The following is a 25,738-nucleotide window of genomic DNA, read 5'->3' on the forward strand; positions in this document are numbered from 1 at the left end:
AGGATGCATCGAGCAAGTTGCGTGACCCCCAGTTCTACTTAACTAAGCCCCATGAGCGGTTGTACTATGATTGCTCGGGCGACATGGTCTCACACGAGCCTGAGTTTATCAGGGATCTTAGAGGGGCATCCAATCAAGGCCACCATTTATTATCAAAATTCGAGAAATTTACATATTTTTTTCTTTCTTTTGCATTCTTCGACTAATAAACGAGTGACTCAAACTTCTAATATCTTGATCGATAACACATGTCTGGAACCAATTGAACAATAACATCACTATCCCAATTGAAGGAGAAAGAACAAATATACCTATTTATACATAAAATGGACTATGAGGGAAAGAAAAAAGACACCGACATGAAAATTATTTAACGAGACCGCCAAACATGTTTTTCGAGGTGATTATTACGACACGGTTTGTCTTGAATGAGGAGCTTTCATTGCTTCATTTTGTGTTGCTTGTCTTTGAGCCAAAATTCCGTGCCATACTCATGAAATTCTTAGGACTGTTGTTCGAGCTAGCAATGGAGAGTAGTTACCTCACTGGCTACGCCATCTCCTCCACCATAAAGAAGCGGCTCTCTGAGGTGGTGGAGGTGAGAGGAGATCTAACATGGTTTGCTTCTCTCTAGGGGTCAATGGAACGCCCCTGACTATATTCAAAGCCATGATATGAACGTTAGACTTCTGCTTGTACTTGCTATAAGCCCATACTCCCGCAGCAGCACCAGCCACTAACACCTATATTCCAAGGTAACATGTTTAGAACTAGAATTACATGAAATGGGCAGAAATATTTAATCTTTGAATTTCTTACTGATATATACTGACCGGTGATAGCCATAATGCTGCAGTTTGGAGGTCAAACTTTGGGGTATAAAGGATCGTCTCCCCGTAATCATTCTCAAGCTTTTTAAAGATCTCCTTGTCCGATTTCCCCGACCGAATCTCATCACGGATCAACTATGGTGATATTACAAATACGACCAAACATCAAGCAAGTTTAATGCAAAACAATATTGATCATAAATTACTGGCAGAGGATAGAAAACTCAACAAATCTGTGAGAAATCATCATGTAGCAAAACTTCATGATCTGGTGAGTCAGTCTTTTTTAGTCCATCATTCATGATCCAATGGAGTTTATCAAAAAATATGCATTAAGAATTTCCAAAGGGCTGCCAGCATAGATAGTTATTTTGAAGGTAATCTTCTAACTCTAAGGAAGATTTCCTGCATCAAAACAACAACTCTAGAAGAATCATGAAACCACCCCCGGGCGGTGGGCTTGGGCTGTTACAAATGGTATCAGAGCCAACCACCGGGCGGTGTGCCAGCAAGGACGTTGGGTCCTCAAGAGGGGGTGGATCGTTAAGAAAGCATTCTTCACAAGGGTGTGGAAACCTCTCCCTAGTAGATGCGTTTTAAAACCGTGAGGCTGACCACGATACATAACGGGTCAAAGCAAACAATATTTGTTAGCAGTGGGCTTGGGCTCTCCTCTTCACTCATGGGACTAAATTATTCTTATAATCTCGATATGGTGCACTCTTATGAGGAGCTTTTCCTGTTTTTCATCATTAATATAAATATTTACTTTCTTTAAAAGGAAAAAAGGGACAATTTTGCACAAGAGAGAAGGACTCTTGAACTTCCCTATAATTCTTTCCCAGAATTTCCCTGATTTTCCGGCTAAGTTAACTTGTTAAGCATGGAGTTCAATCTAAATAACTGGTACCTTTCTAAGGAGAATCGCAATATCAGCTTGTGAATCTTCAATGGATTGACTACCGCACTCGATGCACCTAACATTGTGACTAATATTTCTTGCTCGGGCTTCCACCAGCTGCGTTTTTTTCACAGCATCCGCATCACTTTCCATCTTAGACACTGTGATACCTCAGCTCTGACCAGACTGCACTGCAATTGCAAGAAAATACCAAAAAATTATTTGAATGTGAAATACAAGTTAAAGATAAATCAAGTTTAGAAGTTCAAAATTTCTACAGCTGAAAATCTTATTAACATCGAGAAGTCAGAAAAAAAGAAAAAAGCAGATCAAGTTCCAGTTACAATCTTATCAAACTACAAAGAGGGAAAATTAAACATTACGAATCTACCTCCCATTGTTCTTCCTCATATAGAATACTAAGAATTCTCAATGGGTTCTGTGGAATCGATCAAATGAAAAGCAAAATAAATTCATACCGAATTTAGCTAAGAAGGTTGCTCAAAAGTTCAAGAGTTTAGCTTAAACAGCAGGAATTTCCACCAAAAAAATCAAGGGTTCGTCATTCTTTTATATAGTATTTTGTAACTTTTAATATCATTATCATTCATTTGTGTAGAGTAAATAATCCTGTAAGATTTTGAAATATAAACAAGAAAAAAAAAATTGTGAATTCAAACTGACCAACTGGTTCAGTTCTCAATTTTCTTAGATTCGGAGCCTTCGAGCATAACATCAGCTAAATACACAGAAGGAAATGAGGATTTAGAATAACTAAAATTGACATGCTCACCGTATCAGGTATTAAAATCAATTCATCAACATGAAGCTATTAGCAATTCAGGAAGCGAGGATTGGAACAGAAACCTTGAAGGAAACCGTTATTCACTCTGGCCCCAGTTTCCCACCATTAGGGCAACAAATGCAGCCACTAAACCAATTCGATCGAATATAACGACTATCGATTCGGTTTTCTTAAGCCGAAAACGGAACCGATATCAGGAAAAAGAGAAATTAGTTTTTGAACCGCGATCTGTTTCGGTTTGGTTTATTCCGGTTTGGGATATTGGGGGAAAAGTTGGGATCGGGACAGATTCGCCGGCGGCCGTAAAATGAAGGAGGCGGTGGTTGGATAGAAATAGAGAGAGCCAGAGATAGAGAGATTAAACCTCAGGTCACGCTGGAGACGGAGAGATCTAGCCAATCCGTTGCTGAAGATGAGAGACGTAATTAATCTGTTGCTGCCGCGTGCTCGCCGGTGAGAGTGGCGACTGCGATTGAAGAAGAACTGACTTCAGTCGGAGAATCGGCGTCAGTCGTTCGCGACTGTGAGCGAAGGAGAACCAGAGGAGAGTGGACGGCGGGAGAAAGAAGGAGGCGCCCAAGCAAGAAAAAGTGAAATATGTGTAAATTAATATTAAATTATCTTTAAACTTAAAAAAAAAAATAATAATAATAAAAATAATAAAAAAAAAAATAAAATCAACCACATTTTAAACATAAACCGGTAATATTTTATTTTAAAAATATTTAAAAAATAACTTTTAATGGTTGAGAAGTTTCGTTAATACTTAATTTATAAAAAAAAATCTTCAAAAAAAAAAAAAAAAAAAGTGCAAAGACAAAATTGTTAATACCAAATTTCAACAAATTCATTAAAAATTTTGAAAATGGTCTATGAAATATATATATTAATGATAACTTTTTTATTTTTATTTTATAAATGTTAAAGTTAATGCTATTTTAAAAAATTTATAATATTTTTTAAACAATAGAATTAATGATATTTTTTAATTTTTTTTTTGAAAGTTAAAAGAGTAAAATGTATTTTTTAAAAAATTTTGAGTATTTTTGAAACATTATGGGAAGTTTATATATAATTAAATACATCAAAAAATTTAATTTTTGTTTTGATAGATTAAGTACAAAATTTAAAGATATTCTTATTAATTTAACTATAAATTTATTATTAGGTTCGTATTATTATCCGCTTATGTTCAAGAATTTATATGCTTAAAAGAAAAAAATAGTTTGAACAATTGAATTTCAAACATTGGCCAAGGAAATTCCATTTAATTACGGTGTTTTTTAGTTCAATAATATAATATATAGTTGATAGGTTCAAACGTGCCATCTCTAAATCAGTTGAGATGAAACTCACTTGGCTCGCAGATTAGAATAACTAATAGATTGGAATATTAAGCTTGAAAATATGATCAATCTTGTTCATAACAGATTATACTTGCTTAGTTTAAGGTTCCAATGGATGAAATTCAAATTTTAGTTTATTATAATCTATCCACTGAATTAAACAAAAATTAACGACGATTTGATGAAATTTAAATCAAATTATTTTCTAAACCAAAAGCTAAGAATCGAGAGAGTATGAACAGCAAATTGCAGAGATGAAAAGCTCAAAAAAGTATTCGAATAAAGATTCTAAAATTTGAACGACTTGCCTCAGTTTCATCGATGTAGCATCCAGAAAAACAATTACGAATCATTCATCAAGCACAAACAAGATCAGATCCACCAAAAGCAACCGATTACGATTAAACCTGTTGCTGCGACTCCAGTGGAATCCCGAGCTCTCCAGCACCGGCTTCCGCCGCTTTCGGCTTCGAATTCCTCGCCGGAACCGGAATGGCCAGGAACGTCTTCATCTTGCTGATCGGCCGGCATTTTTCAAGCTCCACAAAGTCTCCGACCTTGAATTTGTTATCCGGATCGTGCGCCTGGTACTTCTTCTTGATTCTAATGCGCCGTTTGTATTTCGGATGAGGCGCCAATCGCACGACCTCGACGGCGACGGTCTTGTCGTTGGTAGCGCAGACCACACGGCCTTGCAGCGACCTCATGGCCTTAATCGAGGGGAGGAAATCGGGGGTTTGGGAGGCCGATAGCGAGGGCGAAGGCTTAGAGAGGAATGACAGATGAACTGAGCCATGGAGGAAGGAAGTGGAAACTGAGAGGTTCTTCAGCCTCTGCAATGGAGGAATTTGCAGAAAGGATGAGTGACTCAGAGTTGCAGACATTTTTTTAGGGATTTTTGGGTTATCCGAATTAAAGACGAAGATGAGAACGGTTTTGAATCCGTGTATGGGAGAAGGGGGAATCGTGTGTGGGAGAGCACATGGTAACCAATCGTGTGTGGGAGAAGGGGGAATCGTGTGTGGGAGAGCACATGATAATTATCTAGTCTTATTTCTATTTATTACTTTTTCCTTATTTGATTATAAATAAGTAGAATCAAATATTCTCATAAATAAATAAAAGAATTTATGAATTTGTTAAATCAAACAAATTCATTATTAATTAAAAAAAAATCTTCTTATAATACAATATATCATATATTTACGACGACAACTTTTAAAAATAATTTTTAATTATTTAGAAATTAAAATTTTAAATAAAATAATTTTAATTATTTAGAAGTTAATTTTTTAAAATATATATTTATTATTGACTATTCTTACAAATAATTTTTAATTATTTAAAAGTTAATTTTTTAAAATATATGTTGAGCTTAAAAACCTTAATTAAAAATTTAAAATAAATAAATATTAACAATTATTTTGGTTTATTTTAGTCTATATAATTCATTTTGTTCATATATTTTCATTTTTTTTATCTCGATTTTAATTAAAAATTCATTTACTAAATTTCTTAAAAAATAATCCTAAATGTTAAATAAAATTTATGTTAAAATTTACATATTTTGAAGGAATAAATTTATATTAAAAAATAATAAATACGAGCATAACTAAATGACTAGAAAATCAATTATGGTTTAATCTCTAAGAAAACCATTTTTATGAAACTAAAAGTTCTCATTTATCTTCTTCAATGGCGGGATGAATGATGATGGACTTCTGGCGGCACTCAAATTCTCCAGGTATGAATCCCTCTATTTCGTCGCTACATCCGTGTTTAGATCATCCGATTGCTTCGATGAATCCTTCTTTGCCTCCGTCTCGCTTTGTTTCTGGCCCCATCCCATGAAATCCAACAGTGTCATTGAAGTCGGCGTTTCTGGGCCATTGTTGATCGCATCTTCTCTTCGGCGTGGCGACTTTGCCGGTGGTGTTTCGCTCATTGGTTTCCTCCTTGATGCTGTTCGTAATTGATTCTGAGTTAAGCTATCGGCGTGGAGTACGTCTTCTATTCGAGACATGACTGTGAAGGCCAAGCTTTCCAGAGTTCTGGAGTAGCTCTCTAGAACGGCGTGCCCTACATCCTGAAGTTCAGGCAAGAGTAAGTTGTGATTGATCTTGAAAGATTTCTGGCAAGAGTAACTGGGAATTTACTACATGTTTGTTCTGTATGCTATAATGTAGATGGACATGCTGTGTTGTGTTGCTTACTCTGACAAAGAAATGGACACAGAATTGTTATTTCATACTTGATTACATAGGCTAAAAACACATATCATGTCATTTAGAAGATGTTGGGAAGTGTTTTAGTAAGCATGGGTTTATGTAGCCTAGAGTTAAAGAAGCTTTGATTTTAGTTTCTATAAATGTGTATCAAGGGAATATGTAACCGTTCAAATCCATCACCAGTAGATATTGTGCTCTTTGGACTTTCCCTTAGAAGATTTCCTCTCAAGGTTTTAAAACACGTTTGCTAGGAGAGGTTTCCACACCCTTAGAAGAAATGTTTCATTCTCCTCTCCAACTGACGTGGGATCTCACAGGAGGGCTAGCATCCTCGCTGGCACACTGCCCGGTGTCTGGCTCTGATACCATTTGTAACAATTCAAGTCTACCACTAGCAGATATTGTCACTTTTTGGCTTTCCCTCAAAGGGCTTCTCCTCAAAGTTTTAAAACGCGTCTACTAGGGAGAGGTTTCCACACCCTTATAAGAAATATTTCGTTCCCCTCTCCAATCGATGTGGGATCTCACAGTCCACCGACCTAGGGGCCGGTGTCCTCGCTGGCACACCACTCGGTGTCTGACTCTGATACCATTTGTAATACCCTTAGTCCACCACTAGCAGATATTGTCCTCTTTGGGCTTTCTCTTAAAGGGCTTCCCCTCTAGATTTTAAAATGCGTCTAAAAAGACTTCTACGAGGGAAAAGTTTCCATGCCCTTATAAAAAATATTTCGTTCCCCTCTCAAACTGATGTGAGATCTCACGTAATAGATTATAGATTTCTTTTTGGGGTGGGGAATAGGACTAGCTTATAGAAATTTAAGCTTGTTGAACTGGTGGGCTTATGGCTTATAAAGGATAGTATGGAGTAGAGAATGTGGTTTATGAGTATGAATCCAAAATACAGGCTCCTGCAGAAAGGTTAGCAAACACATAACTTGAGATGAACAAGCACACACAAATGTTAATGATTTCAGATGAGATTATAGACAAGGAAGGTGCATTCTATTACCCGATTGAGTTGAATTTTGCTGACATCTAGTGAAGATTGTGGGACGCCAGGGAAGCGGTGCTTAAGTATAAGCAAGATGGTCTCAGCTCTCTCTTCAAAAATTTCCCTCTTCTCCAAGCTCACTGCCGGACCCCAGGTAGATTTTCCATCTTTCTGGTTCATCTTCCTCTTCCAAATCACTATGGAAGCTTCAATTCTATTTTTGAGGTCTAGGATCTTATTATCTGATGTTAAGTCCATGCTGGAAAGAAACTGATCAGGATCAAAGAACTCAACTGTTATACTTCTGTAGATGGAATCCCCTAGGCTTACCCTTCCATTCTGTAAAACCATAAACAAAACTTAAATTTTGAGTGAAGATTCGTTTCGAAATCGTTCCGAACATACTCGGTTTTGCTTACTCTAGGGAGAGATTCAATGTAGTCTTCAGGCATCTCCATTTCTGATATGATTTGAGCATTTATCCCCATGGCTGCTTTGAGAACTTGGTTGACACAATCCTTCTGGTACTGCAGAAACTTTCTCGACGCTTCAGATAAACCATTTGGAGGAACTATGACTGTTGGTAGCTTCTTTTTGTTATTTCCTTTCTCTGAATCATCAGCACCTCTTGCTTCATAGTAGAACTCATTTTGATCTTTAAAGTTATCCAGACACTCCTGTGTTTTGTTGTGGACAATCCAATATCATATAAGAAGCAGAAACAAAAGAAAAAACAGTAGATTTAACCCATAGTTCTTACAATTAACATAGCATCAAGCTTCCTCAAAGCTGGGATGTTCGAGCGCAAGTTATTTCGTTGGCGGGTCACCATTATCTATAGCAAAAGAAAAGAAGGAACAATCATATCAATGGATTCTAATGACATTGTTGAAATTTGATGGCTACCTCCATATTTGTTCCATCCTTGGATTTCTGCTGTGAAGGAACAAGCTCTACGATGTAATCCGTAACGGATAAGAGCAAATCGATTTCTTTTTGCCATCTTGTTTTTCTTTCAGGTGACATTGGCTCAAGACGCCATTGTTCACCAAAGACAGAAGCTGCAAATTTGGCTGACTAAGTTTAGATCCCAATAGAAATTTCTGTGCTGCTAGCTAAGCCCATGTAAGAGATTCTAGGCACTTACAGGCAAGGTTTGTGATAGCATTAGACAATGCCAAGGCTGAGGAAACACCCTTCCCTCCCCCAGTCATGTCTTCCCCTAAGAGCAACATTGCAAACCTCTCTTTCATCTGTTCCATTTCTGAATTATAACCCAATTGGAAGAGAAATTTAGTTACACAAGGATATGCTGTGAAAGGTACGGATATTTTGAAAGTGTAAAGACTAAAAGAAACACGAACCTATGTCGAGCGGGTCTAATGCTTCCTTATCATTGGCAGCATTGTGGTCCTTGCTGCTCAACTTCGGTTTCGAACCCCTTTCGGGCCAATTCGATGGTGCCAATGGTGGCATGGCTTGGCATTTTACAGCCGAGCTGTTACGAAGTAGTGTCCAACCCTGTCTTTTCGACATCGACAGCTCTTCATCGATGCTGTAGTCCAACATTCTGGCTGTCTCTATACTCAAGCGCTAAGCGTGTTTGTCTGTATTCTCATACGTTTGTCTTAAGATGAAAAAAATCTAGCTCGAAAACCTTCGTGTTCCTTCTCCATAGCACGAACCGTCTTCAGTTTCTCGACAAAACTTTTGAGTGAAAACACAATGGACAACAACAAAAAACGAGAAATGGGTTATGAAAATGAAGAGAATAGGGAAAAAAAGTGGATTTCATTTGGTTTGTTCTTGTTTTTGTGTGTGTATTTTTTGTGAAGGAGATTGATAGGAGTTGAGATGGATCTTAAGAGGAGTTGTTTTGGGTTTAGGTGGAAGAATTTGGTCTGTTATTTTTCTTCAAAAGTGGTTGAATTGAATGGCTCAGGTGAAAATTTTGAGGTCAAACTTTGCTAAAAAAGATTTGGAAAGACAGCCATTTTTAAGTGCAGGGAAGAGGAAGACCATTGAATATTTTTCAATTTTTTTGCCTCAAAATAGTTAACTGCCATTTTCTTGCCTTTTCTTAACCTCTATTTGTGGGTCATCATAAAAAATATAAGTTCAAATTTAATATTTAAATTTGATTCATAATTGCTTATTTAAAAATAGATATCCCTAAATCTCGTAAACATATGTTAACTGTCCTGTTATCGTCATGTTGTATGAACTTGTAGCTAACTGTACTTAGAATGGGCAACTTAAATAGAGTTTAATATGCTAATACATATATTCTCAACCAGGTTTGAGTTATCACTAGAGATGCCTATGGAGCAGGGACGGGGAAGCCTTCCTCCCTTATTCCATCTCTTATTCTCCGTTTAAAAGGAGGAGGCTTTCTACTTCGTTTGAAACAGGTTAAATGAACATTTCTAATTATCACTTGAGATATATTCTCGGCCAGGAGATAAAAGGTTTGAGTTATCACTAGTGATGTCTATGGAGCAGGGACGGGGAAGCCTTCCTCCCTTATTCCATCTCTTATTCTCCCTTTAAAAGGAGGAGGCTTTCTACTTCGTTTGAAACAGGTTAAATGAACATTTCTAATTATCACTTGAGATATATTCTCGGCCAGGAGATAAAAGGTTTGAATTATCATTAGTGATGTCTGCAGGGACGAGGAAGCTTTCCTCCCTTATTCCATCTCTTATTCTCCGTTTAAATGGAGGCTTTTTACCTCGTTTGAAACAGGTTAAATAGACATTTCTAATTATCACTAGAGATATATTCTCGGCCAGGAAATAAAAAGTTTGAGTTATCACTAGAGATGTCTACATGGCAGGGACGAGGAAGCCTTCCTCCCTTATTTTTTCATTTAAATGGAGACTTTCCCTCCTTGGAACGGACTAAATGGATTTCTCTAATTATTACTGAGTCAAGTATCTTCTTTTTGAAAATTTGAACCTAAGCAGCTATTTTTCATTATTTGAATGTGGGCTACACATTTATGAGGTTAAATTAAACCCTATTAAATGAATTGAATTTAATAGTTTTGACTGGAAATCCAAGTTGAATTCAAAGGACTTGGGATTTAGCTCTAACTAACCTAGTGAGCAAATAATTAAATTATTATAAGTCTCTGACTATTGAGTTTGCATCAAATAAAATTTTTAATCCTCAAAGAACAAAGAATTTTTTAATTTTTTTACAATTTTTATACAAAATTAAAAAGATTAATACAAATAATCTTGAAACTAAAATTTAATTGGAATACTGTTGGTTTGATTTAAAATTTTGATTATAACTTTTAATAATATCCTTAAACTTTAAAAAAAGGAATAGTTAGTATTTTGTTTAAATATATACTTTAATTTTTAATAATATTTTAAAAATATCATTAAACTTAAAATATTTTTTTATTAATATCCTTCAATTTTTTTAAAAAAAATTTAATAAATATCTATTAGCACCTCTAACTTATATAAAAAAATTAAAATAAAAAAGTTTTTGTAGTCAATATATGAATGAAAACGGTCTGTATATCTAAACTTTTAAATTATTTTTTTTTCCTAAAAGTTTAATATTTTTGAAGTTTTAAATTTTTTTGGGAATTTTTTGGAAAGTAAAATACTTTTAAATTTGTGAAGGGTGGAAAGGGAAGAGTATTAAGGATTTTTTTTTTAAAAAAAGAAAATAATGATATTTTAAAATTTTGATATTTTTATTAATTTAACAAATTGACAAACATATAATTTGTCACACTTTCTATTTTGCCCTAACGGAATAAACGGTATTTGGGTTTCCGTTCAGGTGAAAATTAGAAATCTATCGAAACGTCGTCGTTATATATTTAGCCGATAATCACCTGATTTATTATATATAATTTCTGTATTGTCTCTTCTTCTCTGTTTCTGTACGCGCACCGATTCTTCCTCATCTCCACGTTCATCTTCTACCCTTTCCTCAGCCCTAATTTTTCAACTATGGAATCCATCGGAGTTCTGATGACTTGTCCGATGAACGCTTACCTTGAGAAGGAGCTCGAAAAGCGATTCAATCTTTATAAGTTCTGGCAGTTTCCTCAGAGGACGCAATTCCTCACAGAGAACTGCAATTCGATTCGTGCAGTAGTTGGAAATGCGAAGGCTGGTGCTGATGCCACTTTGATTGATGCCTTGCCGAAATTGGAGATCGTCTCGAGCTTCAGTGTGGGATTGGATAAGATTGATCTCAAAAGGTGCAAGGAGAAGGGGATTCGGGTCACCAATACTCCCGATGTTTTAACTGAAGACGTTGCGGATTTGGCGATTGGGTTGATTATAGCGGTGTTGAGGAGGTTGTGTGAGTGCGATAGGTATGTCAGGAGCGGGAAGTGGAAGATTGGTGACTACAAATTGACTACCAAGGTTCTGTGTTATTGAGTTTAATGCTGCCTGGTATTTTTGGATGAGTTTATTAGCTGAATTTGGATACCTTTATCTCACATGTTTTAGTTGAAGTATTCTGATTGTTGGTGTTATTGTTAGTGATTGCAAATCCAAATGGTTGAATGTATGATTCAATTGAGAAATGGTGATAAATTCAGGTGGTTAGATTGTTGTTCTTTGACACTGGCTAAAACTACTTGAGAAAATGATGCTAATTTCTAGTTCCCGAGCGTCCTTTATTTGATTAATGTGTGTTTTCCTTTCTTTATTAGGGCTAGACATTGACACAATCACAGTGTGTGTGAATGTATATTTAGTTCTAGAAATGTTCACTTGCATCAAATGACAACTATCTAGGATTTGGAGATTTTTTCCTCCTGGGAGTTCAGATTATTCGGGTTAATTGATAATGTTTGATAGTCTAAAACCTAGTGAATGTGAAGTTGTTACAGATTTTGGGGTGCAAAATTTTGTTTACCGGTAAAATGCACTTTTGTTCCTTGGATTTGAACTCCTTTTCTATTTGGTTTTTGGGTCTTCAAAACTAACACCTTGGGTTATTGATATCTAAATTTAGTTTCTGTTTGGTTCTTGAGGTTTTAGGAATGACATGTTTGGTCTCAAAGATTTGAACTTGATTTATAATTGGTCCCTGAAGTTTGGAAGTGATACTTATGTAGAGTTAACATAGTTTCATATAACGGAATGTAGTTAAAATATGATGATGAGACTTTATTGATAAGTATTTTTGAAACGAGTTAGACATTTTTTCATATACTCGGGGATCAATTAGAAATCAAATCTAAATCTCATGATCAAACATGTCATTTTTGAAACTTCAATGACCAAACAGAAACTAAATTCTAATCTCGAAGATCACAAGAGTTAGCTTTGAAAACTTAAGGTTAGTTCAAATCGCAAGGACCAAAAAGGGTGTTTGTGTCTTCCTTTTAACAAACCCTTGGATAGGTTGCACTTTGTTTCCTAACAATTATCTTGAATGAACTTTCTTTTATGTTCTACAGCACTGTTTATTATGTATTCGTTTCTTTCTCTCTATTCTTGCATCCGCAAGCGGCTAATGTGTTTGTTGGAAAGTGCATTGTTTTATTCTCAGGTGTTGGAGTTTCCTCTTGCCGTTCACTCTCACTAACAGCATAAGAAATCAGTGCCAATCTTTATATATGTATTTTGGTTTGATTTTCTTCCTGTAGAAGTTAACTTATGGTAGCTGAATACCCAGCAGTTAGTTATGGGCATGGAGAAGTGAACATAAGGCTTCAACATGAAACTACTTTCCAGTTTCTATGTCTGAACATTTCATGCTAATTTTTCAGAGTGACTGGCTAAAAAATTTGGACGCTTTTATCTTACTTCTCGAGTCGCTTTTTATGTCTTTTTTTTATTGGAATGTTGCTACATTGGCAAATATTTTCATAATTTGTCTTTCTATAACGGGATAAGGTATCCAATTGTATCTTTGTAATTGTTCTGGACTTGTCGATCTATAAAAGTACTAATAATGACATTGTTATTGTTTCTCAGTTCTCTGGAAAATCAGTTGGCATTCTTGGTTTGGGAAGAATTGGCTTAGCAATTGCCAAGAGAGCTGAAGCATTCAACTGTCCGATATCTTACTACTCAAGAACAGAAAAGGAAGGTTCCAAGTACAAGTACTACTCAAACCTTCTCGAGTTGGCCTCCAACTCTGATATTCTGGTCGTTGCTTGTGCACTAACAAAAGAGACCCACCACATCATTAACCGGGAAGTTATCGATGCATTGGGTCCGAAAGGCGTTCTCATCAATATTGGGAGGGGTTCTCACGTCGATGAACCCGAATTAGTAGCTGCCCTGGTCGAAGGCCGATTAGGCGGTGCAGGACTTGATGTGTTTGAGAATGAACCTGAAGTGCCTCAAGAGCTCTTTACACTTGAAAATGTCGTCCTGGTGCCTCATATAGGAAGTGGAACTGTTGAAACTCGTACAGAAATGGCAAACCTTGTGCTTGGAAACCTGGAAGCTCACTTCTCCAATAAACCTCTGTTAACTCCGGTGGTGTAGTTTTGTGATCAAGCCTATGTTGTAGCCTGGAGACTTCTATGGCAGCTGCAACCAGTAACCACGAGACCATTGCTTCCATAAATTGGCAAATGCCTTGGGTTTGCCACGGGTTTGCCACGGGTCAACGAACTGATTCGATGAGTACTACCCGCCGATGTTCATAATTTGAATCTTCTATGACTATTGCTTTCGTACATTATTGGTATCATAAGGCCACAATTTAACTCTTCTTATCAGTCTGAGGAAATATTTGAGACATCTCTTGCTTCCCAGAAAGATCGTTGTTAAGCATTCTTTGATGGAAGGAAACTATTTCCATTTCTCATTCAAGCCTAGGTTGTTAGGGATCTCAGTTTAGATAGTTTCTGAGCATTTGAATGAACCAGGAGATTGCCTATAATTGATTGTCTGAACCCAAGAATTAGCTAATCTTGGCAGAGAAGTGAAATGGGCAGTGAAAATGCTTGGAAAGGATTAAGAACTGTGTTCACGAGTTCAATATCTACATAGTATACCCACCAAAAGCATTTAAAAGCTTTTGAACATCAAGCATCCAAACAACCCACAATGATATTCAAACTCTCTAGAGATTCAAATCCCTTTGAAGATGAGAAAGTTAAGAGTCTCCAGTTTGAAGTAGATGAAAGAGCCTTTGGAGTGGGTGAAGAAACAACCAAAATTTGAACCCACCACACATTGCCATCCGCTTCCATATCTGTTGTCAAAATCCTGCAAGTCCACAACCAAACAAGGAATCAAACCCTGAGATTTGCAAGCCAATCTCTTCAAGCTACCATGTTCTTCTACACATGCACATCAAACGGTTAGAGAGAGTGTAGCAGCCTAAGCCTAAGCCTACCGCTAGCCGATATTGTCTATTTTGAAGAGGTTTTCACTATCTTATAAGGACGTGTGATCTTAGAGAGAGAGATAAGGAAGAGAGAGAACCTTTTTGATGTGGGCAGCAATGGATTTGCAGTCGAAGACATCATAGCGATCCAGAGCTTCAGAAGCAGCGACCATGGCTTGGATCTGCATCTTGTCAGGCATATCTGTATCCTGTACCAAAGCTTTGCCTTCCAACATCCTTTCTTCTTCCAAGACTATAATCCAACACAGAAACAAGAAGAAAGGGAGCAAATAGATGATGATTTTATACAAGGAAAGACTCTAGAACCCCCTCTGGAATCTTTTGAAATACAAGTTTTAAGCTGGCACTTCTTCGGATTAATATCATTTTTGTGTCATTTTCTCTCCCCACTTTAAGGACTTCAACTATATTCTATTAATCTGATATACTACATTGGTTGGGGACGAGAATGAAATACCCTTTATAAGGGTGTGGAAACCTTTCCATGGTGTTAAGGGTGTGGAAGCCTTTCCCTAACAGATGCGTTTTAAAGCCTTGAAGGGAAGTCCGAAGAGACAATATCTACTCACAGTAAACTTGGACAATTAAGGAAAGTTTTATTGCCCTCTCTTTCTCTCTTCCTTTCCCTTTCCCCTGCGCTGAAGATATTTATGGTGAAGGATAAAGGTGGTGAGGCCAATAATGCAGCCAAGTTTTTCTTTGGATTTTTCTCCCAATTAGTCGATGTTGGGATAGGAGTGCTAAGTACTGTCCCAAAGTTAGTAAAAATTTACTAGCTTTCTTAAAACTCCAATCAACGGCGGTCTAAACATCTCCAACGAGGAGGTTGAACCCTGAAGGAGGTAGATTGTAAGATCCCATATAAGCTCTAATCAACGGCGCTCTGAACATCTCCAACGAGGAAGCTGAACCCTACTAAAGGAGGTAGATTGTAAGATCTCATATCGGTAGGGGAGGAGAACGAAGCATTGTTTATAAAGGTGTGGAACCTTTCCCCCTAGTAGACACATTTTAAAAATCTTGAGGGTAGCTCGAAAGTGAAAGTTCAAAGAGAATAATATTTACTGGCGGTGGACGTGGGCGGTTACCGTTCCTATCTTATCTCCATTCTTCTTATAGTTCATTTAGGGCCGCCTTCCATGGAGAATCTCTGGAATGAAGTAAGAGTATGGTTTCATTTTTTGAGAGTTTCCTGTTCTTGCTCATTGTAATATGAATATTTCCAGTTTTTGAGGCATTTGAAGAAGCCATCCAGAAATGGCTGTAAAGGAGACAAATCTTTTCCAGTTTAGAACAGAACAAAAGAGATGAATCTTTACAAAGGTAACCACTCTTTATTCATACTTAGGTATCTCTGCATAAACCAACAAAAAAGTAATCTGCAGAAGAATTTCTTATAGAATTCATTCACAAACAGACGAATGGATCGATACGAGCGTCGGGGCGAACGTGTGAACATAGTCACTGATATGTGCATGAACTCTTCTTGAACATGATGGCCTTGGTGCTGGTAGAATCAATGCCCACAGGGCAAGAGATTTTCTTTATATGTGTTGTTCTTACGAGCTGCCCAACGACGTATCCTCGTGATCGAACTTTGAATGCCAATATCATTGGAACTGGGCCACTTGTAGGGGGAACAGTCAATGTTGATGCAGCTCCATACATTGGAACCTTGATTCCTTCCAAGTTGATAGATACTGTTCGGTGGCTGTTTCTTGGCTGATAGTATTTCAACTGCACATACAATCACAAGGTATGAGAGTTAATGTCCTTATCTGAGAATGGGAAGATGAGCATAGACCTGTTTGAAATGATTGTCAGATAAGATGAGCATAGACCTGTTTGAAATGATTGTCTATGATTGTCTAAGTGCTTAAAAAGATTCTTGTTTACACTTAATGTAACGGTTCAAACCCACCGCTAGTAGATAGTGTATTGTCTTCTTTAGGCTTTTTCTCAAGATTTTTAAAACGTGTCTGCTAGGGGAAGGTAACCACACCTTATAAAGAATGCTTCGTTTTCCTGCCCAACCGATGTGGGATCTCACAACTCACTCCCTTTTGGAGCCCAACGTCCTCACTAGCACTCCTTTCCTTCTCCAATCTATGTGGGACTCCCCAATTCACCCCCCTTCGAGGCCCAGTGTCCTCGCTCACGCTCGTTCCCTTCTCCAATCAATGTAGAACCCCCCAATCCACCCTCCTTCGGAGCTTAGTGTCCTTGTAGGCACACTGCCTCATGTCCACCCCCTTCGAGGCCTAGCCTCCTCGCTGGCTCATCGCCCGGTGGCTGGCTTTAATACCATTCATAACGGTCGAAGCCCATCGCTAGCAGATATCATACTCTTTAGGCTTTCCCTTTCTGATGTCCCATCAAGGTTTTTAAAACACGTTTACTAAGGAGAGGTTTCCGCACTCTTATAAAGAATGTTTCGTTCTCCCTCCCACCGATGTAGAACCTCACATAAAAACACTTTTTAAGCACTTAGAAAGTCATTCCAAACCAACACTTAGTGTTTAACCCTTAATTTTATCGCTCAAGACAAGCTTTGTAAAACGTTTAACAGAATAAACTTCAGTCCAAGCTCAACATAAGTTCATTACCTGACCAGAAGCCACAACAATATCTGAATAAAGGAGATCAACTGCTGTAGAAGTAACATGAATGCCAAATACCGTAGCAGGGTTATACACACTTAACCTCAAAGTGCTGTTCAATGTCAGCAACTTGGTAGGAACCCCAGTTGAATCTGAACCTTCCCCAACATAAAAGTTATGCACAGCCAAGCTCTGTAAGGATCAAAACTTGCATTAAACAAAAAAACATCTCTGTTCATGCTCAAGAACATCTCTGTTTATGCTAAATTCATATAATAACTTGTCTACCTTGACAGAAATCTGAGCCTTGAAGCTCCTGGTAGCGCCCCAAATGATGAGGCAGAGAAGCATGAACAAAGCAATGAAGCTAAGAAGAGCAATTATAGCCTGAAAGCGTCTTGAAAGAGCCTTGTCCTCAAGGTCATCATAAGGCCCTTCTTCCATGATCACATTACATTCCGGCCACCCTTTGTCATTGCTGATCATCTGCTTCTTGCTCCCTTTTCTCCCTGAAGATGACTGGAAAATCCCCGAAAATCGGCTCGCCGATGAGTTTCTTGAATGGCGACCGAACGACGGGTGCGATGGTGACTCAATTGGGCTGTTGTTGTAGATTGGAGTGGTGTGCAGTGATGAAGATTTGTCACCATCGTTAGAACACCTTGAAGGACTCTGCACATAATATGTCGGCCGCTTCGGTGACCTCGACGGAGACGATGGCGCCAAACTGGTTATATCGGACTCGGATTTCGCCGAAAGCATTTCTCTAGGAATTGAGAAAAGAGATTCTTCTGGGATTTCAAAACAGGGGACAATTCTTCAACTCCCTGTACTCCAAGGTTAAGTAGGAAGGAGATGAAAGACTTGAACCCAAATGACAGCCACTAACAGAAGAATGAGTGTCGGCAGCAGCTTATTATTGGTTTTTTATTTTTCAATTTTTTTTTTCATATATTTTTAAATATTTAAATTTAGCTAAAATATTTCCCATAAATATCCATTTTTTCTCCCTTTGAAAATAATAGAATTATTATTATTATTTAACTAATTTGGAAAAAAAAAATAATTTTAAAACTTTGAAGGACTAAATTTAAAATTTGGCAAAAAATACATCTAATTGGTATTTTTTTTTCTTTTTAAATAAACTTTAAAAAATGCTTTCCCTTTTAAAATATCTTAGTCTCTCTAATTTTTAAATTATAATAATTTAATGTCATTTAATTTATAGATTTTTAAATTTATAACAATTTAATTTCTAAAATAAGTATTAATTTTTTTAAAAATGGAACTTAATGTTTGTAGATATAAATGTAAGGGGTCCATAGTTTATATTGTCACCTACTATATAATATATATATATAAAAGTTAAATGCAAAAAGATTCCCATAAAGTCGCACCAAATTGGATTCGGCTGCTAGTGACGTGGTAATTACAACCACAAGACAAGACAAGCAATAATTCATCATTTTTAAAAAAATAATAATTCATCATATTTTTAAATAAAATTTATGAAATAATAATTATTTTTTGGTACAAAGATTCTGTACCGACAAATGTGTAAAACATTTAAATTAGATTTTCCATTTTATATTTATCTTTCATAAATTCCCATTTAATGGGTTAATTAATTATTAAGAAAATTATGAATTAAATAGAATTTTTTTTTTCTAGGTAACATAAAAGATCGAAGAATCAAGTTACTTGTTACATTATGCAACGTAGACGATCAGTGAACAATGCTCCTGACAATGAAAAGGAGCAAACATTTTTTTTTCTCCCAAGTTTTTGCAAAGTAACTCCAATGAGAAGAAACCTCCCGACCCGACTACCGGAAAAAAAATTCATGCTGCCCTCGTTTGTCATAAAAGAAGTAGTTTTGCTGATGTTTGATTCATAAATAAAATAATATATCACTGAAGAAAAGAATATGTACCATTATATTACTAACTAGATCCTTCGAGCGGAATGATAGATAAACACATCTAGTCATACCGATTAGTCGTTTAGGTAGTTAGAAAATCAACGACCAAAATGTACGGAGACTTACAAACAAAGATTGCATCAAGTTAGGGTTCTTAGTTCATTCTCTCATGTTGAGACCCAAAAATGAATTAAGCAAAATATATAAACATCAATTAATGGTAATATAATTGGACCAAATGGTTTCAGGAACATAAAACAGAGGAAATACAGTGAAGGAAGTAGACAGCACCCATTAGTTTACACTTAGCACTCGCATCCTGTTGATCTTTGCTGCCGTCCACATGCAACATCAATGGTGTCGGGAATGTATCTGCCATTTTCCCAGAAAGGGAAACAAAAGTTAATGACTAGCAAGGGAACGAAACTCCGACGAACTCTCGAGTCCGATACAGTTCAATGAGTCATAACTCTGGTTGTTTGCTATTCAAGAATTCTTGTGTAGGTAGTTCATACCATCCATACATAATGTTTTGATCTATGATTTCGATTCTTCCATGTTTCAACAGTAGTATATTGTTCCGTGCATAGAAGAAACTCGTGTTTTCACGACTCTACCATCACCGAGTCAATTCTATGTCTCGAGTGTTATGAAACTCGTATCTCAGATTCTAAAGGTTCTGAGGATACACTTCAGCAAGAAAGTGAAAAATCTTTGCAAAATTAAGTTGGATTAGGGACATGGCTATCCAAAGGGCAACTCTACTCGTACTATCCATGACAAAACTAACGTGGCTCTAATCGACAAGCCTAGAATCCTAACGAGAAAATGAGGGGATATTCCCGAACCCGGTTAGAGGAGGTTTTCAGCAGACATAATATAACATAACGTGGCTCTCGTACTTGTGTTATTTAGCAACCTACTTCATTAAGTGTAATAGCCCAAGCCCACCACTAGCGGATATTGTCCTCTTTGGGTTTTTCCTTTCGGGTTTTCCCTCAAGGTTTTTAAAACCGTGTCTACTAAGGAGAGGTTTCAACACCTTTATAAAGAATGTTTCGTTCCCCTCTCCAACCGATGTGGGATCTCACAAGAAGATTCCTAAAGATAGAACGTAGCTACATGCATAATCGATAAAAGGATGTCGAGAGGAGGGAAATGAAGCTACAATTGCAATTCAATGGAGTGTAATATACTAACATTTCTTCTTCTGGTTCATTCTTGAGAGCATTTTTGGCTATACATTGAAATGCCGCATCCACATTGAATCCTTCTTTTGCAGACGTTTCAAAGTATGGTATGTTTCCTTTTGAAGCACACCATGCCTTTGCTTTCTTCTCAGAAACCTACAACACCAGTAAAGCAGAAAAGAACGATCCTCACTCTGGCCTAGTAATTCAGATAACCATGATAAAACCAAAACCGGGCAAAACTCACCACTCGACTGTTCCCACCATCAACGTCGACCTTGTTCCCCAATACGACAAAAGGGAAGTTCTCGGGATCAGATGGACTAGCCTAAACATAAACAAACAAAAGGCTTTCATTAAGAACAAGTATATGATGCCATAGGCTTGTATCTATCTAGTATCGACATCGAATCAATACCGACCTGAATTAGAAACTCTTTTCGCCAGTTGTTAAGATTATCAAATGATTTCATAACGTTCACGTCATAAACAAGAACACAGCAATCAGCACCACGGTAAAACGCCACTCCGAGACTTTGGAACCGTTCTTGCCCAGCTGTGTCCCAGATCTGCATTTTGACACTACACATATAAATCGTCCATCTCAAGACATTTTAAGGCAAACCCACACCAGCTTCTCAACAAAAATAAATAAACAAACCAATAGGATATTTCCTATATTTATATAAACTAATCCAAACCACAACCATGGGAAGGAAGGGAAACAATTCTATCTCAAACGTAACCAAGTCAGAGAGGAATAGGATATTTCCTATATTATCACAGCAGTTGTTAAAAATCACGACCCTCCACAATAATATGATATTACTATTGTCCATTTTGAGCATAAGCTCTCATGGCTTTACTTTTGGTTTCCCCAAAGGACCTCATACCAAATGAGATGTATTCCTTACTTATAAATCCATGATCATTCCCTTAATTAGCCAAGGTCGAACTCTCTCCCAACAATCCTCAACAATCCTCCCATCGAGCAAAGTATACCATAGAACCTCCCCTGAGGCTTATCGAGCCCTCAAACAGCCTCTCCTTAATTGAGGTTCAACTCCTTTCTCTTGAGCCCTTGAACAAAGTACACCCTTTGTTCGACACTTGAGTCACATTTGACTATAGTTCGAGGGTCACAACTTCTTTGTTCGACATTTGAGGATTTTATTGACATGACTAAGTTAAGGGCATGACTCTGATACCATGTTTGAAATCATGACCCTCCACAGTGATATAATATTGTCCACTTTGAGCATAAACTCTCATGATTTTGCTTTTGGTTTCCCAAAAAGACCTCATATCAATGGAGATGTATTCATTACTTATAAACTCATGATTATTTCCTTAATTAGCCAACGTTGGACTCCCTCCCAACAATCCTCAACATGAATTGCTTTTCATTTCAAATATTATGAGTCAACGTCATAAATTTCATAAACTACAACTTCTAGAGATCCTCAATGACCAATCCTAGCATGAATTGCTAACGCTTAGTACCAGAGAAGCCATTAGAGCCCATTAACTTTGAACACATTCCACATAGCTTCATTGAAAAACAGAACATCCAACAGATGAAAACAGTAGAGCTACTATAGCCATACTTACTTGTAATGTGAATGACCTGTCATCGAGCTGAACTTCCTTCGTGAGAAAATCTGCTCCAATGGTCGCCTTGTATTGATTGCTAAACTTACGATTCACATACCTAGTCATCCAAATAAAAGTAGCAAACCGAAGAGGCAATTAAACAACCCTATTAATGAAATGAGTACCAAAACAAACGTTCAAAGTTTCGGATTCAAACGCATACTGATTCATTAGCGATGTCTTCCCCACGCTGCCAGAAATTGCAGAAACTTAATTAGGGAAAAACAATCCATCACATCCAATAAAGGAAGAAGAACAGAAAAAACAAGAACACGGAACGGGTCCAGGCTTCGATTATCCCACCATACCATCTTCGATTATCTCAAATTCAAGAAACCTAATAGAGATACAGGGACCAGAATCAAAATGCGATAAAGAAATAAAAGGAAAATTGAAAGCTCACCCACTATCGCCAAGGATAATGACTTTCAAAAGTATGCGCCTGCGTGAAGCCATGGATGAAAAGAACGAAATTGGAGAGAATTTTAGGGAAGTTTTAAGGATTTTAAATTGACCGAAAGAGATGAAGAACGGGAAATTTTTCGTGGGTGTTGTCGAGGGAAAAGGCTGACCGGAAATTGTAAAATAGCGGCAAACAATGGGAGGACAGGAAAGGGCGGTTGAGTCCGCTATATCCCCAAAATACCCTCAGAACGATGGCTTTTTTACGTCGGATGCCATTCCCCTCCTATTTTTGAGATTTGCCCTTCTATACAATATTCCCTTTACAATATATGACTCAGACTTGGTTGGCGGGAAAATGCTCCTTTTACCCATTTTTATTTTGGAAAATAATAATAATATTAAATTTTAAAAATCTTCAAAAATAATTATACGATCCCATTTTGATTGGGCTACTTTTTTTTTTTTTTTTTTCTCGTAAATATATTAGAAATGTGACGTTAGTAGGTGAAGATAAAAAATTCAGACATCGGGTAGTACCCTACTTAGTTCATAATATTAAACCTAGTTTGTGCAATTAAGGGATACAATCCATCCCGATAAAACTTTCAAAATTTTTATTTTAATATCTTAAATTTTGTTTTGAAATAACCATTATTTCCTTTGAAATAAAGTCAGAAATTGACGTGACAATGACTTATAAAATAAGAATATGTTACAATCATGTCTTTAAACGTTACAAAAATTTTAAATTTAACCCATTACCTTTAAACTCATTTCAAAACCACCTCATTAGCGATGAACTTAAATCTTTTATGGGTTTTAATCACATTCAAATATCATTTGGAGAAACACATTTAGACGATAGAGATTTAGTTCAAAAGGCCGAAAAAGAAAAACATTGAGAGAATGGTTCGACTTCGGACAATTGCCACACGATCCCTTGAGGAACTGCAGCAAGAGAAAGCCAAAAGCTGATCGTCACACGACGCCCATGTTCGACTTAATAACCTTGTTTCCAGAGCTTGATTCTATCATCAAACAGCTAAATGAAAAAAAGATGTTTGGCCAGCTATAACTCAACATACATGACTTAGATTGTTTTGTCATGCTAGTTACGACAAGAATTACTCCGTGCAACAGCACCATCTCGATCTCGATTTTGCTTTACGACTACTACATTCTTGTTTATGCAGTTCAGAGCCAGATGGCCCCTTTTCGGAAAATCATAGTATTTCTCCCCTACTACAGGCTAGCCTTCACTTGAAATGTCATATTCGGTGATTTAGTAATCTTGAAAACAATTTCAAGCTTCTTAAAATGTTATACTTGGCTACTGGGTACAAGGTTTGACCTCGAAATATCTAAAATTGGCAATTCCAAAAGTACCTTAATGCTTAAGTTGCATTAAAATAACTTCAAACCCAATGTTCTAATGTTTAAAACTACCTTAAAACAAGCCTATGGGAGTTCACAGCAATGGTCTAGATACTCTATGAATCCTCAATACATCACAAGAAAGTTCGATTGGAAAACTGTCGATCACAGCAATGCGCAGACAAATTCAGTGTTACCAATTAAGGCAAGTGAACCACATTAAAAAGGAGAGAAACCCAAATAAGAAAGGCAAGAGAATGAAATAAAGAATGAATCGGTTGAGAGCCTTGTCTGGGATTTATAGCAAGAAAACTGCAAGCAATTGTCTCATTACAAGCAGGGAGTTCTGTCGTAAAAGACCATATTGTTCGATTAGATGGGGAGCCCGAAAGCGTTGAGACAAACCACTCTTGGGTGAGATAAAAACCAACTTCCAAATTAACAAGTTGAATCTAGTGTTTTGACATAGCTTCTTCCTACACATGCACTCTTGGAAGGAAGGGGGAAATGTAAGGTGCTGTAAAAAGCATAACAAGTAGCAGAGTACGAACAATTTGATTCGTCATTTGTCCATAATTCAAAACAATACATTTCAAAGAAACTGCGTTCAACTAAATCATGAAAAAGGCAAAACTAGGAAACAAAATTATGTGAAATAATCCTCAGATGCGTAAAAACCCTACTGAAAACTATAATTGGGTGCTGAAATTAAGTCGAACTTCTTCCAATACCTTACGCTGATGCTGCAGATCCTTTATTTCTGGGTGCAGCTTCAGTACCTAATGACAGATCCAAATCAATTTAGGTCGGAGTAGAATTAACTCTTGTGCTGAAACTAAATCTATATGAAGTAAATGGTGGGAAGAGATGAATAAACAATGAAGACAATATCATACCCTAAACTAAATCTATATGAAGTAAATGGTGGGAAGAGATGAATAAACAATGAAGACAATATCATACCCTCTCTGAAGCCGCTCTTGAATCTACGCGGAACATGGCGCATGTACCTCATCCTTCCAGTTCCAGTAGTCTTTCTCCTAATAGCCTTCACACTCCAGTTATCTAAACAAATCCAAAAGCCAAGGAAAACAATCAAAATCAATCCAAACTCAATGGAACACTAAAACCAATGCGAACATCTCACATCACTTCACCAAACGAACGAATCTCATTCACATTCACAAACTTTAGGCTCCTTATCAATAAGGACTAGTAACTACAACAGATACGAGTAGTGACCAAACAATTTCAAAGTAGCGACACATGGAATCATAATAAACACAAGCCGAACATCCGATATAGATCAATGTGAATAAAGAGCACAGTGAGGAAAAGTGAGAAAGATCGAGATCACTTACACTTGCGCTTGCGAGCAGCAGGGAAAGCACATGCTGAACAACGACTCTTCTGAAGATGGAAGCTGCGGCGGCCGCACCGCACACAGAGAGTATGGGTCTTGTTCCTCCGCTTACCAAAACTTCCCGTACCCTTCCCCTGTAGATCAAGCGACCAACAACACAGAGATGAAGCCAACAATACGGTAACACAACTCGAGATAGATGATATAAGGAAATAGAAGTACCATTGATGCAGAACGAAGAAACCCAAGGGAGGAGAAATTCTATCAGCACCTCGGCTCTCGGAATGACAGCGAGAAAGACTGCCATTTTATATGACCGTATAATAGCATTTAGGGTTTGAGCTTGAGTTCCATGATGATGCGGCCCACTTTTTATCTATCCGGCCCAACTCGTCCAGCTTGAGCAAGTTATTGGATCGGCCCAATATTGTAACTTTGAAAGTGTCCAGCCCAATTAATAAAAGTGAAATGTTATTTGGTAAAATATTTATTTAGATATTTAATTTAAAATAATATATATATATATATATATATATATATATATATAATTATATCGGAAGTAAAAATATATGATTTAAAATTAATAATAAATTTTTGTTGGTTAGGGGTGTACATCCAACCCGACATCCCAGACCAACCCAACCCGAACTATAAAGATTGGGTTGGGTTTATTTTCCTGAACTCGAACTGAAATCGGTTCGATTTTGGATTCATGGGCTAGACTTTCGGATTGACCGATCCAAATGAAAATATATAAAATATATTAAGAATT

General features: G+C 37.0%; 8 protein-coding genes and 1 long non-coding RNA gene across 14 annotated transcripts; 2 read left to right on the forward strand and 7 right to left on the reverse strand.

Moving 5' to 3' along the window:
- Window positions 1–124: 124 nt before the first annotated feature.
- CCMH (cytochrome c biogenesis protein family) lies at window positions 125–3,127 on the reverse strand. Of its 5 annotated transcripts, none has more exons than XM_023693698.2 (4): window positions 2,901–3,127; window positions 1,741–1,917; window positions 834–965; window positions 125–743 (listed from the first exon to the last, which is right to left on the reverse strand). In XM_023693698.2, exons 2-4 carry the CDS (start codon window positions 1,882–1,884, stop codon window positions 543–545), a joined length of 477 nt encoding a protein of 158 aa, XP_023549466.1. In that variant the 5' UTR covers window positions 1,885–1,917; window positions 2,901–3,127; the 3' UTR covers window positions 125–542. The 5 variants fall into 5 exon arrangements, with proteins under 5 accessions (XP_023549466.1, XP_023549465.1, XP_023549464.1 ...); XM_023693697.2 differs by having other exon boundaries at window positions 1,741–1,922; XM_023693696.2 differs by having other exon boundaries at window positions 1,741–1,922; window positions 2,599–3,127.
- A 1,010-nt stretch (window positions 3,128–4,137) lies between these two features.
- Window positions 4,138–4,806, reverse strand: LOC111806902 (small ribosomal subunit protein uS17c). Its single transcript, XM_023692423.2, has one exon. The coding sequence runs from the start codon at window positions 4,764–4,766 to the stop codon at window positions 4,284–4,286; it is 483 nt and encodes a 160-aa protein (XP_023548191.2). The 5' UTR covers window positions 4,767–4,806; the 3' UTR covers window positions 4,138–4,283.
- Window positions 4,807–5,455: 649 nt separating this feature from the next.
- Window positions 5,456–9,104, reverse strand: LOC111806903 (rop guanine nucleotide exchange factor 12). Its single transcript, XM_023692424.2, has 7 exons — window positions 8,469–9,104; window positions 8,252–8,368; window positions 8,011–8,165; window positions 7,865–7,939; window positions 7,524–7,781; window positions 7,123–7,443; window positions 5,456–5,968 (listed from the first exon to the last, which is right to left on the reverse strand). The coding sequence occupies exons 1-7, from the start codon at window positions 8,671–8,673 to the stop codon at window positions 5,639–5,641; spliced, it is 1,461 nt and encodes a 486-aa protein (XP_023548192.2). The 5' UTR covers window positions 8,674–9,104; the 3' UTR covers window positions 5,456–5,638.
- On the forward strand, window positions 5,526–9,922 carry LOC111806904 (uncharacterized). Its single transcript, XR_015423089.1, has 3 exons — window positions 5,526–5,626; window positions 5,744–5,985; window positions 9,402–9,922. It is a non-coding gene; the product is annotated as an uncharacterized LOC111806904 (long non-coding RNA).
- Window positions 9,923–10,987: 1,065 nt separating this feature from the next.
- Window positions 10,988–13,847, forward strand: LOC111806905 (D-isomer specific 2-hydroxyacid dehydrogenase family protein). Its single transcript, XM_023692425.2, has 2 exons — window positions 10,988–11,504; window positions 13,071–13,847. The coding sequence occupies exons 1-2, from the start codon at window positions 11,082–11,084 to the stop codon at window positions 13,587–13,589; spliced, it is 942 nt and encodes a 313-aa protein (XP_023548193.1). The 5' UTR covers window positions 10,988–11,081; the 3' UTR covers window positions 13,590–13,847.
- Window positions 13,848–14,050: 203 nt separating this feature from the next.
- On the reverse strand, window positions 14,051–14,933 carry LOC111806907 (dynein light chain 1, cytoplasmic-like). Its single transcript, XM_023692427.2, has 2 exons — window positions 14,538–14,933; window positions 14,051–14,318 (listed from the first exon to the last, which is right to left on the reverse strand). Exons 1-2 carry the CDS (start codon window positions 14,673–14,675, stop codon window positions 14,181–14,183), a joined length of 276 nt encoding a protein of 91 aa, XP_023548195.1. The 5' UTR covers window positions 14,676–14,933; the 3' UTR covers window positions 14,051–14,180.
- Window positions 14,934–15,774: 841 nt separating this feature from the next.
- Window positions 15,775–17,870, reverse strand: LOC111806906 (uncharacterized). The gene is made up of 3 exons (XM_023692426.2): window positions 17,349–17,870; window positions 17,067–17,252; window positions 15,775–16,197 (listed from the first exon to the last, which is right to left on the reverse strand). Exons 1-3 carry the CDS (start codon window positions 17,820–17,822, stop codon window positions 15,922–15,924), a joined length of 936 nt encoding a protein of 311 aa, XP_023548194.2. The 5' UTR covers window positions 17,823–17,870; the 3' UTR covers window positions 15,775–15,921.
- Window positions 17,871–19,167: 1,297 nt separating this feature from the next.
- Window positions 19,168–22,516, reverse strand: LOC111806909 (ras-related protein Rab7-like). Of its 2 annotated transcripts, XM_087129389.1 has the most exons (7): window positions 22,228–22,513; window positions 21,988–22,014; window positions 21,783–21,882; window positions 20,594–20,740; window positions 20,419–20,499; window positions 20,182–20,327; window positions 19,168–19,353 (listed from the first exon to the last, which is right to left on the reverse strand). In XM_087129389.1, exons 1-7 carry the CDS (start codon window positions 22,278–22,280, stop codon window positions 19,287–19,289), a joined length of 621 nt encoding a protein of 206 aa, XP_086985515.1. In that variant the 5' UTR covers window positions 22,281–22,513; the 3' UTR covers window positions 19,168–19,286. The 2 variants fall into 2 exon arrangements, with proteins under 2 accessions (XP_086985515.1, XP_086985516.1); XM_087129390.1 differs by lacking the exon at window positions 21,988–22,014 and having other exon boundaries at window positions 22,228–22,516.
- Window positions 22,517–24,144: 1,628 nt separating this feature from the next.
- On the reverse strand, window positions 24,145–25,323 carry LOC111806910 (large ribosomal subunit protein eL37x). Its single transcript, XM_023692429.2, has 4 exons — window positions 25,189–25,323; window positions 24,965–25,100; window positions 24,567–24,668; window positions 24,145–24,382 (listed from the first exon to the last, which is right to left on the reverse strand). Exons 1-4 carry the CDS (start codon window positions 25,189–25,191, stop codon window positions 24,336–24,338), a joined length of 288 nt encoding a protein of 95 aa, XP_023548197.1. The 5' UTR covers window positions 25,192–25,323; the 3' UTR covers window positions 24,145–24,335.
- Between the last annotated feature and the right edge of the window lie 415 nt (window positions 25,324–25,738).

This window comes from Cucurbita pepo, chromosome 12 (genome assembly GCF_057944985.1).
Source record: "Cucurbita pepo subsp. pepo isolate OVF chromosome 12, ASM5794498v1, whole genome shotgun sequence".
Lineage (NCBI taxonomy): Eukaryota > Viridiplantae > Streptophyta > Magnoliopsida > Cucurbitales > Cucurbitaceae > Cucurbita > Cucurbita pepo.

Excerpts from the sequence above, each read along its gene's own strand:
- CCMH (XM_023693698.2), bottom strand. The coding sequence starts at position 1,884 with ATGGAAAGTGATGCGGATGCTGTGAAAAAAACGCAGCTGGTGGAAGCC. Across the intron at positions 966-1,740 it reads TTGCGATTCTCCTTAGAAAG|TTGATCCGTGATGAGATTCG; the intron begins GTACCAGTTATT and ends ATATCACCATAG. Across the intron at positions 744-833 it reads CAGCATTATGGCTATCACCG|GTGTTAGTGGCTGGTGCTGC; the intron begins GTCAGTATATAT and ends CTTGGAATATAG.
- LOC111806902 (XM_023692423.2), bottom strand. The coding sequence starts at position 4,766 with ATGTCTGCAACTCTGAGTCACTCATCCTTTCTGCAAATTCCTCCATTG.
- LOC111806903 (XM_023692424.2), bottom strand. The coding sequence starts at position 8,673 with ATGTTGGACTACAGCATCGATGAAGAGCTGTCGATGTCGAAAAGACAG. Across the intron at positions 8,369-8,468 it reads ATTAGACCCGCTCGACATAG|AAATGGAACAGATGAAAGAG; the intron begins GTTCGTGTTTCT and ends GTTATAATTCAG. Across the intron at positions 8,166-8,251 it reads TGCTATCACAAACCTTGCCT|CTTCTGTCTTTGGTGAACAA; the intron begins GTAAGTGCCTAG and ends CCAAATTTGCAG.
- LOC111806905 (XM_023692425.2), top strand. The coding sequence starts at position 11,082 with ATGGAATCCATCGGAGTTCTGATGACTTGTCCGATGAACGCTTACCTT. Across the intron at positions 11,505-13,070 it reads ACTACAAATTGACTACCAAG|TTCTCTGGAAAATCAGTTGG; the intron begins GTTCTGTGTTAT and ends ATTGTTTCTCAG.
- LOC111806907 (XM_023692427.2), bottom strand. The coding sequence starts at position 14,675 with ATGTTGGAAGGCAAAGCTTTGGTACAGGATACAGATATGCCTGACAAG. Across the intron at positions 14,319-14,537 it reads TTGCTGCCCACATCAAAAAG|GATTTTGACAACAGATATGG; the intron begins GTTCTCTCTCTT and ends GTGGACTTGCAG.
- LOC111806906 (XM_023692426.2), bottom strand. The coding sequence starts at position 17,822 with ATGCTTTCGGCGAAATCCGAGTCCGATATAACCAGTTTGGCGCCATCG. Across the intron at positions 17,253-17,348 it reads AGGCTCAGATTTCTGTCAAG|AGCTTGGCTGTGCATAACTT; the intron begins GTAGACAAGTTA and ends TGATCCTTACAG. Across the intron at positions 16,198-17,066 it reads TTGTTGTGGCTTCTGGTCAG|TTGAAATACTATCAGCCAAG; the intron begins GTAATGAACTTA and ends TTGTATGTGCAG.
- LOC111806909 (XM_087129389.1), bottom strand. The coding sequence starts at position 22,280 with ATGGCTTCACGCAGGCGCATACTTTTGAAAGTCATTATCCTTGGCGAT. Across the intron at positions 22,015-22,227 it reads ATTATCCTTGGCGATAGTGG|CGTGGGGAAGACATCGCTAA; the intron begins GTGAGCTTTCAA and ends AATTTCTGGCAG. Across the intron at positions 19,354-20,181 it reads AATGAACCAGAAGAAGAAAT|ATACATTCCCGACACCATTG; the intron begins GTTAGTATATTA and ends GGAAAATGGCAG.
- LOC111806910 (XM_023692429.2), bottom strand. Across the intron at positions 24,669-24,964 it reads TGCTGCTCGCAAGCGCAAGT|ATAACTGGAGTGTGAAGGCT; the intron begins GTAAGTGATCTC and ends GGATTTGTTTAG. Across the intron at positions 24,383-24,566 it reads CAAGAGCGGCTTCAGAGAGG|GTACTGAAGCTGCACCCAGA; the intron begins GTATGATATTGT and ends ATCTGTCATTAG.